This window comes from Gallus gallus, chromosome 13, assembly GCF_016699485.2.
Source record: "Gallus gallus isolate bGalGal1 chromosome 13, bGalGal1.mat.broiler.GRCg7b, whole genome shotgun sequence".
Taxonomy (NCBI): Eukaryota; Metazoa; Chordata; class Aves; order Galliformes; family Phasianidae; genus Gallus; species Gallus gallus.
This window is the reverse complement of record NC_052544.1, coordinates 8637218-8650219: the sequence shown is the minus strand read 5'-3', so window position 1 is coordinate 8650219 and position 13002 is coordinate 8637218. Positions and strand designations below refer to the sequence as shown.

At 52.5% G+C, this 13002-nt stretch overlaps 1 protein-coding gene across 1 annotated transcript in view; it reads left to right on the top strand.

Annotated features, from left to right (window-relative positions):
* Positions 1-3930: 3930 nt before the first annotated feature.
* The window catches only part of NEURL1B (neuralized E3 ubiquitin protein ligase 1B), a 111968-nt gene continuing 102896 nt past the window's right edge, over positions 3931-13002 (top strand). Inside the window, exon 1 of the mRNA XM_004944869.5 lies at positions 3931-4016. Coding sequence (XP_004944926.2) covers positions 3971-4016 — 46 coding nt within the window. The 5' untranslated portion in view covers positions 3931-3970. The remainder of the gene's footprint in view (positions 4017-13002) is intronic.

The window sequence follows — 13002 nt, the reverse complement described above, 5'->3', positions numbered from 1 at the left end:
GGGCTCACCGGCTGGAAAGATGCCATCCTTCTGCTGGTGCTGGCTGTCCTGCCAGCAGTTCTGTGCATCCAGAGCAGTGGTGTCAACACGCAGAGGTGCGGGCGAGCAGCACATGTAATGAGCCCACTCCCACTTCAGCTAAGCTGCGAGAGAAACTCTTTCACTTGCCGGAGAGCTGACCGGGACCGCTGTCAGAGCGAGCTCACCCCGTACATCCCGGCCTCAGTTCGTACTTGGACAACTTTGCTGCGGGTTCGTAGGGACGAGCTTCCCTCTAGCGGAGATCCCGGCGGCTGCCGGCACAGCGCGGCGCGGGGCTCGGCCCGGCCCGGCTCAGTGCCCGGTCTGCAACGAGGAGGGTGGTGGTGATGTAATGGAGCTACAACAATGCTTGCAGAGCGTTTTTAGTTTTCCGTTTGTGTTCTTAAAGATAAGTGTTTAATTCCCACAGCACGCTGAGCGCAGGATTTGTTGTTATCGTTATTTTGTGCTTTCAGAGGGAAAAAAAAATGCTGGAAAGACTTTGCTTGGTGAAGTCATCCGGGGATAGGACTCAAGAGATGCTGGAGGGAGGCTGATGTGTCACATCGCTCAGCTGGCGTTCACGGAAAGAACACTTTTCTGTCATTCTGCAAGCGGCCCTTAACAGAGTTTCACACTGAAAAATGTGAAGTGACTGAACGTACACTCTTTGCTCTTCAGCAGCATCTTACTGAGGGCATGGGGGAGTAACGGGAAATGTGAGCAGCAGCATGCCCTAACACCACAGCACTGGGAGACACGGGGCTCTGTACCAGGTCTGCTGCTGGGAGACCTCAGGGGAAGCATTGCTCCTCCTGTTCCCTGGGGGTGGGGTACTCTCTCTGTGGTTTGGGGATCAAGCTTTGCGGAGTGCTTTGAGATCTGCTAACAAAATGGTTGTGTCAGAAGCTAAGCATTCGTGTCATTATTGCTGCAGCTTTCAGTGTTTCAGAATGGAAGATAAGCATTTTTTCCCAGGATTATAGCATGACAGAACCAAACATTTCTCCTTGCAGGACAACGGGGAATGGAATCAAGGTGACTTCTCCACAACCACACGCCAGTTCATGGGCACCCAAGGACAGGCAACACAGTGACGTTGTGTGCAACCATACACAACTACAGGGACTAGGCAGAGAACATGGATGCGCCCTGGGCGGTAGCTGCAGTGCTCTGCTTGTGTAAGCTCTGCTCTCTTTTCTGTTCGTTTGGCTTACTGTGTTATTCTTCCAGTGCTTCCAGAGCAAGGGCTTAAGGGAAGAAGAATGCAAAGGGCATGTTTTGTTACTCGCTGAGGTAATTCACTGTCCTGCTGCTCAGGGGATCTGGCCTCACATAACCCACAGATCACATCCTCCTGCTTCTGTAGCAGCGGAGATGGGGCCGGCCCTGCCCCTGCTGGACCCACCCCTGCAGAAGTCGCTGAGTGTGAGTGAGCTCCAAAAGCTCCTCGCTTCTTGCTGGGAAAGCTGTGGGCTGCACCATGCAGCTGGAATAGCTGGCTGACTTGTGGTGCAGATGCTCCATCCCTAGAGCTGAGGTGTGATTGCTTATGGGACCCAAAGCTTTCTTTTCTGAAGGCTCTTGGTTCCAGTCCAGTAATGCGTGCTGAGGGCTAGCACTGCCTGACAGCTGCTCGGTGGTCTTGGTATGAAATGAGCTGGGGGACTTCAGCCTGTATCCCAATGGGGACAGATGTTCATGTTTTAAGAAATCATTGCTGTGGTCTTTACTAGCCAGACTGCTTCTTGGCAACAGTAGGAAGGTCACAGCTTGAATAAGAACAGAAGAATTAAAAATAATAATAATAAAAAGGTCAGGATCAATGCTTTTGGCTCCAAATCTGCACGGGAAATCTGCTCTCTTTGTGATATTGTAACTGTGGAAATACCTTGTGAAAACGTACCCTAATCAGGCCTTCTTCCAAAGCACGACACCAACACAGGAACTGCGCAGAACAGCACGGGGGCTGTTGCAGGCAGCGTGATGCTGGACAGCCCTTTGTCTGAGCCACAACAACACTTTCCAGACTGCAGCTCTGCCAGGACCAGCAGGTGTGGCTGAACCTCCTGGCAACCCCGTGTCCCAGCAGCAGTTCCTCAGCGGTGGAGCTAAGTGGAGATGGGTGTTGCATCCTCCCGTGCTGGTTTCTGTTTCTGCCCTCAGAGCAGAGTGCTGGGCTCCCTTCAGCTTGCCCCAAGTGCCCGGAGAGAGGGACGGAGAGTGGCTTGCCCAGCTTCCTGCTCCTCCCGAGGACAGCCTGCCGGCTGCTCCAGCAGAGCTGGGACAAGCTGGAGATAAAAGGAGGCCGTTCTGATCCATCTGGAAATACTCGCCAGGGCTGCAGGAAACGAGATGGCTGAGTGATGAAACATGCTGAGCATGTCAATCAGATGGCTGCAGGGTCCATTTCCCTGGCAGTGAGGTGATCACCTGGCAGTAGGCAGCCATGTGCTCACTGCTTCTGAATTCAGGTTCCCATTGCACCTGCTTAGGTAGCTGCAACTTCCCTGTTATTAGAGGGCTGGGAAAGCTTCTCAGGGTGCTACTCACCTTCCTCAGGAATGACAGCATGTCTGTCTTCAGGGAACAAAGAGAAAAAGACGTCTCTTTTGCTTTGAGAAAGTCTGAGAACCAAGCACCCTTTTGTTGTCGCTGCTGCAGTTACTCAGGGCTCCAGCTCGCCTCCTGCTGCCAGTCCGGGCTTGCTAAGGACGCCACAGGATCAGCAGTTCTGCGTCGTGCTGCTGCAGTTTGTGTTGCAAGCGCTATTATTAGAAACCCAAACTGCTCGAGTGACCCCAAACCTGGTGGTGATAGGGCTGTAACTGCTGTGTGAGGACAGCACCAGCAGCTCCGCAGGTCGAGTGTGTGGAGGCACATTGCTGCGTTGCTCCCACCTAATGGAGAAGATAAGAAGTGCATTAGCAGATAAGGAGCATCCGCATGTCCCAATGACTGCCTGCTCACACTCAAACAAGACATCCGTGCCTCGGGGGGCTCTCATCACATAACCACGCTGTCTGATGAGGGGCACAGGGGTGCTGGGGGGAAGGTGGCAGCAGCGCTCCTGTGAGCGCATTGCTGTTCCCATCCTCCAGGACTCGGCCCTTTCCCTGGCTCAAGGCAGCACTGCACTCATCTGCACGCTGTGTTCTCATTATCGTGTCTTTGGTCGTCAGGGCAGGATGTGTCTTTATTTGCACCTAAGAAGCACTTCAGAGCTGCTGGCATCCAGTCATGTTCTGGATGCAGCTATAAACGGAGCTCAGCACTGGGTAAGAGATGGCCTCCCTGCTGCCATTGCCTTCATTCCCTCCGTTATCCCCTGGGGCTGCCTGGCAGTAGGAACACTCAGGAATTTCACACCTTCCGTTTTGCTCTTTTACCGCCTCCAAACCCCACAACAGCCCTATGCAAAACTTAAGAGCAAATCAGATAATGGGGAACAGAGCGTCTCGGGGCAGTGGGACTTGTCCCAGTTGTAAGCCTTCCTGCTTTCTGGCACAGGAGGACCACACTGTGAGAGGGGAAGAAATCCTCGCCCTGCCCTCTGACAGCGACCTCCTCCTGTCCTAGAAGCTGCCGTGCCTCAGAGCCGACCGCTGTGGGTGAACTGCTCGGCTACTCCGTTTGAAAGTCCTCCGTCGTACTTCTGAGCAGTTCATCGCTCTCACCGAGAGAGAAGCCCTCGCGCAGCCTCGCGCCCACCGCCCGCGCATCCGAAGCACGAAGCGCGTGCTGCGGCTGGGCTGGAGGAGCAGCGCTCAGTCGTTACGGTACCGCCGCGCCGACAGCCGACGTGAGGACGCGGACCGCCCCGATCGGCCCCGCGCGCTGCGGTTGGCGGTGGCGGCGCGGGGCGGGGCGGGCGGCAGCTTCGAACCCGCGGCGCGAGAGGAGCGCAGCGCTGCTCGCCCGTCCGCCCGCCGTCCCGTTCTGTCCCGCCATGGGGAACGCCGAGTCCGTCCTGCACGGCGCTGCTGTCAGCATCGGTAAGCGTGGGGCGGCCGCCCCGTGTCCCCGCGCCGCTCGGGTTGGGTCTGGTTGTGGGCAGAGGGTGGGGAGCCGAAGGGGCTGCCGCGCGTTGTCCCTCAGAGCGTGGGCTGCGACAACGGCGGCGGGGATGTGCGACGTGGCGGCCGTGCCGGCGGCAGGTAGAGCGCCTGTGGTGTGACCGGGTGAGCTGCGGGTGAGCCGCCAACAAAACAGATGTGCCGTTGTCCGTGTATCTGCGTTCACTCGCGCTGGTCGCCCCCAGGCTGCCCTGCGTGGGGCTCCCACGTCCCCGCGGTGGTGGCAGCGGTGACATCGCGCTGCTGTGCCGCGCAGCCCTGCCGAGCCTGCTGCCGTTCGAAGCGCTCCGCTCCCAAACCGCCCGCCAAGCGCAGCTGCCGGCTGGGAAACGGACCTGGCAGAGCGCTCGGGCTCGCGCTGTCTGTGCGGCGGGTGTCGGGTTTTGTTGCCTTTTATGAGCCCTGAGCGCGGCCAAGAAGGCCGGCAGCCTGGTTGGCTGGATTTGAAGGGAGCTGATAACTGAGCTCAGCCAACCCGGGCTCCATAACGCAAATAACGCGGGGTGGAAAGGAGGGAAGCCTCGGGTAACGTGCGTGCTGGCTGTGCCTGGTGTGTGTGCTGGCTCTGCCTTGTCACTGCTGCTCCTGTCAAGCGGTGAACTTCAACAAGACCGAACTTGTTTCTCCTTAACGTCCCTCTGGCTTCGTGCCCTTGGGATTGGCGTATCCCTTCCAGATGTGCGTGCCCTGCCGTGAGCTCAGTTTCTAAGTGAGGCGTTGCCGTTCACACCTGATTCTTAATGGCACTGTTAGAAACGTGAGTGATTTTCCAGGTGTCCGCAGGGTGATGTGGCTTAATGACCTCTTTTGAAAAGCTTTAAGTGTCTCATCTTGTTTTCTTTTCCTCTGGGGGTAGAACTATTTGGCTCCTGGGAATGTGCCAGTGTTGTGATTTACTGAAAGCATGCAAGTTCTGCAGCGATGTACAGCTGCAGGGCTGGATGCTCTCACCTGAGTGAGTGGTGCGTGGGGAAAGGGCAGAGAATGGTCACCCTGCGGCTATGCCAGGAACCGGGAGCCTGAGGTCACAGCGCTCTCCTCTCTGCTCGTTAGCAAATGCGTTTGCAGAAGCCCAGGTGTTTTGTGTTAGGCAGGTTCACATGATGCCAAGTGCCACCTACTGTAGAAGAAAAAGGAACGCAGAGCAGGGTTTGGGAGAGCCGCTGCAGGTTTAGGTTTGTCACCCCAGGAAATGTGTGACTGCAGGCAGTGCAGAACGAGAAACAGAACCAAGGGCTTTTGATCCTTGTTTCCTACTCCTATTGCTCCCAGGTGTGTGGGGCAATATGAGTTCAGGTGTGTATGTACACTAAAGGGAGGGTCTCTGCTGCTCTGCAGAGCGTTGCTGATGCCAGAGATTGGGTGCTGATTGCATTTCCAGTGAATGTGTGCCTTGGGTGTGGGTGAAGATTGGTTGCTGGTTGCCCTCCTGGCGGCAGCTCTTCCTCCTGAGAGTTGCTGATGCTGTGTTTGTTTTTTAGGGTGGTCGGTCCCCATTAGATGCATCTTTTTGCTGTATAATAGGAGATTATTTCTAACTGATATGTAACTGTGCTCCACAGTGCTGGGTTTGGATTTGAAATCCAAAGTCCTGATTATAAAGCCAGTTTTGCAGAACAGTGCCTGAGATAACGTTTTTGAAGTTAATGCACTGTCAGGCAAGTCAGACCTCAATAATACATTGTGTCAACAGTTACTGCTGTGCTCCTGTTTGCTCAACAGAGAAGATAAATAGTTGCACTTAGTTCCAGTATTGGATATCAGAGCAAAGATGGAGTTAATTGTTAAGGACTGAGAAAGGAAGAATATGTAAAACTCTCAACCTGCCCTCAAAAATGCAGTAACTTCTCCACTTGAACAATACAGCCACCAAACATCAAACTTTCCAAAGCCAGCAGCACTGCTCGTGCCCAGACTGCATGACTCCCAGCTGGTTTCTATACTATATTCCATGTATTCCACAGCTGAAGTTCCAGCTGTGCCACTTGCATGCAATGCAGCTGCCATGGGGGCTGTGTGCTGCAGATCCTGCATCCTGAGCTCGGTTAGGGATAGGGAGATTTCAGGGGTTACCTAATACATCCCAGCTGTCGGCATCCCCTTCTGTTGTGATCCTGTGCTGCTTGTGCCATTGATCTGAGCCAAAGTGTGCAAAGAGGTGTTTTGGCCAGCAGTGTGTCTGCCCCACCTGTGGTAGGGCTTGGTGCCTATTTGGCATTTGCTGTCTTTCAGATGGATTTTCTTTAAGAGCTGGAGATGTCACTAAGGTATGAGGGACCACTTATAAATACGGCTTTGTACGGTGCTTGTGCAGACCATAGGCTCGGCTGATCAGGTCAGGGGATGGCTGGCCTGGGCTCCCTGGCTGTGGCTGGGAGAGGTCCGGTGACAGCAGGGTGCCAGGATGGTGAATCTCACTAGAGGGCAGCCGACGTTTAAAAAAAGGAAAATCAATTCTGGCTGGGAAGGAGGAGCTTCATCCATACCGGGATATGGGTGCTGAGAAGCAGTCGCTTAAGGGGCTGCTATTGCTGAAGTGCTAAAGCTGCCCAGGAGAGGAGATCTCTCCTGCTACTTGGAGAGGGCACACCCGAGAGTGGGTGCTTATTTCTTGTGCATACACCCGCGTGCAGCGGTTGGCAGCTCGTGGCAGCCTTGCTGTGCTCGTGGTGTGAATGAGGCAGTTCAGTTGATCTGTTCCGGAAGGTCAGTTACCAGTGTCTGCTTCAGTTCCTGCAGAAGAGCTTGCAGTGAGCAGACAGATCCTCAGGGAGTAATTATCCCTTTATCCAAAGGCACGCTCCTTTCAGCCAGAGTCCAAAGAGCTTCTGACTCACCGTGTGTGCCACCTGTCTTTGCCTTTTACTTTTTCCTCTCTTTTTAAATCTATTTTTGTTCTGAGTCGTCCTTCTGTGCAGCTGACCAAATGCAGCATCCTCCAGGGGCACTGTGCATGCCTCAGGACAGCAGGGAGCCTTGCAATGTGGCAGCAGCTTTGGATTGTTTGCATCTCCCAGATTCCTGCTGTTGAAGATGCTCTCTATGGACCTGGTGCTGCAGAAGCAAGAGTTTTGTCTCTGAAGGTTTTTGTTCTCTCCTTGCTCTGAGCAAAGCCGTACGGCCAGATTGAAGGAGCCATTCCTGTGTTTGGGTGTCACCAGACCCCCAAAATCCTCTCCAGGGTCTGGGGCTGCCCCTTCCTCACCTGTGTGGCTGTGCCTGAGGTGAGCACAGGGAAGCTGGCTAAGCTGTGTGCTTTTAAGATTAATGTTTGAATGATGTCTTGCACTCACAACTAGGAACTTGTGCATGTTTCGTCCTCCCCGCTGCGCTAACTCCAACTCCTTGTACCCAGCTGCCCAAATAATGTGTGCCACAGTTAATTCCTGCACGAACTGTGTTTCCATCCATTGCCTGCCACGCATGGATTACCAGCAGTTACATTTCTGAGCTAACCTGCACACGCTGGGCTGCAGGTGGGCTCACTTAACTGTGGAGAAAATGGATAATTGTGTTAAGCGTGGCTTGCTCAGTGCTTTCATTTTGTACCATATATTAACAGAGTGCTGCAGAGCTGCAGTTCAGCACTCCACAGAATGCTGTGCTGAGTTTGGGTCACCCGGCACCTTGGGACCTTGCTGTACGTGATCGCCTTAGGTGTATTTTCCCTGATAAACCTACATAAGCATTGTTCATTTATCACAAAGGTAATGAGAGGGAATACATGCCATGTTTCCTTGTCGGTGCACAGGCAAGTGTACCAGGACCCAGATGAAATGACTAATTACAGCCCCTAAAGGAGATGGGAATACACCAAGAAGGGCATTCCCATTATGTCACCCTGGTGCACCCCTATCTGGGGCTCTTCACTCAGGCCAAGTGCCTTATCTTCTCTGCAGGCTGCTGCACATTCCTAAAAAGGAGCATCCCCGTGCCCTGACCAGAGAGGACTCCAGTTCTCACAGAGTTTGACATTCAAATAGCACAGTTATAAATGTCTGCTCTTGCCTTGAACTGGAACATAAATGTTTATTGCTTCTGTTACTCTCCTGACAGTTTTCCCATTAATTTAGTGCTCAGAAAGCCTTCCCTTTCTGACTTCATCTGGGTACCAGCCTGAAAGTCTGTTAAAGCTGCAGACTTTCCCCCATCAAGGACAGCAGCTTTGGCTTTGCAATCCAGCCCTGGGTTTGCAGAGGTGCAGTTTCTCTCATGCACCTCTTTCCTTCCTGGCAGAGATCGTTCCTTGGGCTCTGGGAAGGTCTGGATCTGACTGCTGGGATGTGGGCACAAATCCTGCGTGGAGGGTGAAAATGGAGCGAGGGGAGAAAGCAATGAGAAACTTTAAGACCTGAAATGACGCTGAAATTCACCTGGCCCTCTATTGTCTCTATTTTGGGGCTTCTGATAAAACCAAAGCTTGATTCTAAACATGCAATATTTCAGTAAGGAAAAGCGAGACAAAGAGGCTATTTAAAGCCACCGTCTTTCCACGGCTTGGCTCTCAGACTCCGCTTCTTTTGTGTCATTGTGTCTATGGAAAACACATACAGGAGCCTAACAAAATACAATGTGCACTTCACAGTACAGATTTAGAATGCCTGCAAAGGTCAGATGTGCTCTACGCTTGGGTTTGGGAGATGGAGGCTTTGGGCTGTTGCTAAGGTATCTTGGATTTCTGTAATGCAAGGCTAAATACTGTAATTGGACAATAGGAGAGAGAGTACTTGGATGCAGTATAATCAATACACTGCAGCCTGTACAATTCAGTAACCTGCACAGCCTGCTCCCGGGTGCTCTTTTTGGGTCTGGAAGCTGAGGCTTTATCTTCCACTCACGATTCTGCTGTCTTGCTATTTGATTCTTGGATGAATCTCCTGCACCAGTGGTGCCCTTCAGTGCCCTTGGTTGTATAATGAGGCTGTGAATACATACGTAAAACATTTTGATAGCTATAAATATGGATGCGAAGTGTCACAACATGTGCCCTGCTTGAAAGCAGCTACAAAACTATCCCAGAGGCTGCTAACCTGGCACATCTTTGTTCTGGCAATAGGAGATGACTGCAAGAGGACTTGCTAAAGGCTATGTCTGAGGCTGGGGTGTGGGACAGAGGCTGCAAATTCCTCAGGAGGAAAGGGTGAAAAAAGGGATTTGTTAGAAATCACAGCTGCTCCCACAGGTTGGGAGAGCCTGGCTGAATATGGGACCTGCACAGGCTGTGAGGTGGAGGGGCAGCCTGCAAACCAAGCAGGACTGTGGGATCCTGAAGGAGCCAGCCGAAAATCTGAGGAGATGGGGCAGCATCCTTTTTGTTAGGTGTGCATTTGAAAACTTCTAACAGAAGGTCAGTGCTGAGAGAAGTAACTCTTGCATGTCCTTCAAGGTTAAACTCCAGTATAGCCAAGAGGGCAGAGCATGGCAAAAGAGGGTTGTCCACATTTCCCAGTGAGGAGGGGCGCTGGGCAAAGGGGTGAGGATGAAGCCTCTGCTGGAGGGCTTCTATTCTGGTGGCAGCAATCCCCTCAAATCCTGGGGTAGGCCAGGAGTCCTGGCTGGGATCCTCGCTGTCGTCTCTGAGCTGTGCTGCTTTCCTGAAGCTAAGGGTGTAAGAATATTGCAGTGCGCTTTAAAGCCTTCTATCTTCAGCATTGTGATGGATGCTCGGCCTTGTTAAAGTAATCTCCTACAAGGATTTATCTGTTTTTCATGTGTCAGCGACATAAACTTTGTTTTAGAAAGTCTTCATGCAGAGTTAATTTGTTCTCTGTCAAACCGGTTTTGTTCTCTGTTTTAGCCTTACGAATGGGAGAGCCCAACTCCCAGCGATGTGTGTGCATCTTTTCTCCTGCGTGTGGCACTCACGTGCCAACAAATCCAAACCTTCCACCTGCCGAATGCTCTGAGAAAACACAGCTGTTTGTGGCCTTGGCAGGGAGTGCAAGGCCCTAAGTGGGCTCCTTGCCTTCAGCTGGGGCAGGACTGCTTGGCCAAGGGCTGCCAGGTGGGGCTGGAGCCCTCCCCCTGCTCATGCCCCACAGAGGGAACTGAAGGCAGTGGGATGCTATAGGGGCAGGAGGTGTTTCTCACCTTCCCCAGACTTGACTCTCAATAAACCAAAGTTGACAATGTGAACTGGAAAAGCAGGTTGCTTGGAGCCTGTGAGCTGTTCTGCTTTTTTTTATGTGTAATTTGTTGGCTGTTACTGGGGCTGAGACAAACAACCCTCTTTAAATTCAGCAGGGAAACAATAACCCAAGTATTTCCTGCCGTGAGCTGTGACCTGGGGTGCAGTCTGGTCCCTGTCCCTAGGGAAGGGCTTGGGTTGTTGCAGCTGCTGTCAGCCTGGTGATGAATTGGGATGCTGTCCTCAAGTTTAGGAGGATAACTGCACCTCTCCTTGTGTCTGTGGGTCAGGTAGCTGGCTGCTATTATCCTCTTCTTGCATCCAACACAGATGGTGAGATGTTTCAGGACACTGCTGATGCTGGGGTGGCCAGTGGGAGCAGCTTCTTTTCCCCTCCTTCCCTTCATGCTGATGTGCAGGAATAGATGTGCGCCAGGCTGTCCTGGCCATGCTGTGACAACTGCTGTCTGGGGCCTTTTCCCTTCCTGGGTGCAGGTTTTTTCAGATCCTTGGTGCCCAAAAGCAATGGGAGGATGTCCCACCTGAAATGGGAGTTGGGCAGATGGGGGTTGGCAGGGGGATGGAAGAGGAGGTGCAGGATGAGAGAAACAAGCAGCATTTGTTCTGTTAAATTACCTCACTCTATTTCTGTTCCTAACCTTTCGCTTCTCAAAGGAATAAAAAAACAGCTTAAAAAAAATATTACGGGGTGTTTCTTTGTGCGCTGTCTTTGAGCTGTTCCTCGTAAACCAGTGGCCTTTGTGTAAACACACTGAGGGCAGACAGTTTTATCTGCTTTTCTGCATCTGTTCAGCATCCCCCTCCTCAGCGCTGTGTGGGCGTAAGGTGGGCATGAGGCCAGGAGCAGCCAGACCACATGAGGAAAGGGCTGTCCCCCACGTGGCCCTTGCTGCCCTCCTGGTCCCAGTGCTGCAGTCCCGTGCCAGCTCGGTGTTGGATGCCTGGTGCCTGCTGCTCACCCGCTCTGACCATGGGAAAGCTGGATCATCTCCTGGGAGCACCAGGATAGGGATATGAGAGCCAGGGCAGGATGCCGAGAAACCCCCTTGGGCAGAGTATTTGGGGAAAGCGTGTTCTCAGGACCAGAAATATGCAGTTGGAGATGGTATCTGTGGCTGCCTTCTGTGCTGCTCGTAACTTAGTGCTAAAGTCTCACAGCTCGGGGTGGCTGCAGCAGTTGTCTGGTTGCTAATTTCTGTGTCTGTGTGACCCTGCAGTTAAAGCTGCCCTGCTAAGCCCAGGGTCTGCTGGAGATGGGGAGCTTCCATCCCACGCTGCAGGCTGGGTCTGTGGGCTTTGCTGACTTCTCTTGCAGATAAAATGAACAAAAGTTCTCTGTCCCGTGCTGGCTCTGATAAGCTGGGGACTCCAGACATGGCACAGCACAGCCGCCTCATTATAGCCCTTTGTTTATTTAAAGAAAAAAAGCCTCACTATCTTGATTATGGAAAAAAAAAAGTTATAAAAAGTGCTAGAAGCACATTTGGTGCCAGTGGAAACCATAAGCGACCCTTTCCTTCCCCCCTCCACCCACGTTTTCCAGCATAGCAGCCTGTGGGACAGGGCTTGCCTCAGGTTCTGGTGCTGCTGCAGGGACCCTTCACCCCCCCAACCTCTGCCAGGGGTTCACAGGATGGTAGATGTGTGGGTGAAGTGATCTGCCCCTAACTGTCATTGGAATCTCCCAGATGCTTTCTGAAGGGCGGCTGTAACTGCCCTAGAAGCACTTAGGAAAATCCTATTATCAGCGTCTTTTATAGCTCTGATTAGTCCTGCTATTTAGATAATTGTGCGGCCTGCTCCCTTTGTGCATGCAAGGGCTGCATGTGGGGATTGGTGCTGCCTCATCAGCTCTCAGATGTGCTGCGTGTCCACGCACACCTGGGCTGCAGGTGACAGATGTCCCTGGGCACCTTGCCTGCCCTGTCCGGGGCTGCTGGCACTGACACCTTGCTGCTCTGGAGCTGCCCCTGGGTGTGCAGGAGTGATAACTCATGGAAGATAGTGCATTTTGGGTTATTCCCACCCTTGGTCTCCATCTGGGGCTCTGTTGAGCATGGAAGGGCCAAAGGGTGGAGGAGCCCTGCTGCCCACCCCAGGGTGGGTGGATGCCAGGGGGGTGTGACTATTTGTAGTAGTGAGTCCCATCTGCACTGCGGGCTTTATGGGAGCCTGAGTGCTGCTGACGCTGAGCAATGTATTTAATGGGAGGATGATTGCAATGAAACACAATGCACTTTTGTGCAATTATATGGTGTCTTTTAAATCATTTCCTCCAGCAAATCTGCCCACACCCAAACAAAAATAAACAGATTGAAAGGCCACAAAGATAAACACACAAAGGTTACCCTTAAATGCGTTCTTTCCCCCAGCCCCCCCATACAAACACCTGCTGTGTTCACAGTACCAGATGAGCATCCAGGAATTAAGATCTCACTGTATAAACTCTGACAATTATTGACTTTCAGATCCTTCATCTTGCAGCCTAAATCTTTAACCAGAGACTTCCTTGAAGAGGAGAGAGGTGGGGCGGGGGCTCACCCTGCTTCCCCTTGCCCAGCTTTCTTAAGGTGGATGCATTCATTCATCCCTGGTTTTGATGCTGTTATCGTTTGCGATGCTGGCCTCCATTGCCACAGACTGGGCCTGTGAGCTTTATTTCACATGGTGCACATCACTAACTGGTTTATTTCAACCTCATTTTTATCTCCTTATCCCATCCTTAACCAATTTCCTTTGCTGTGACTACTCGGTTTC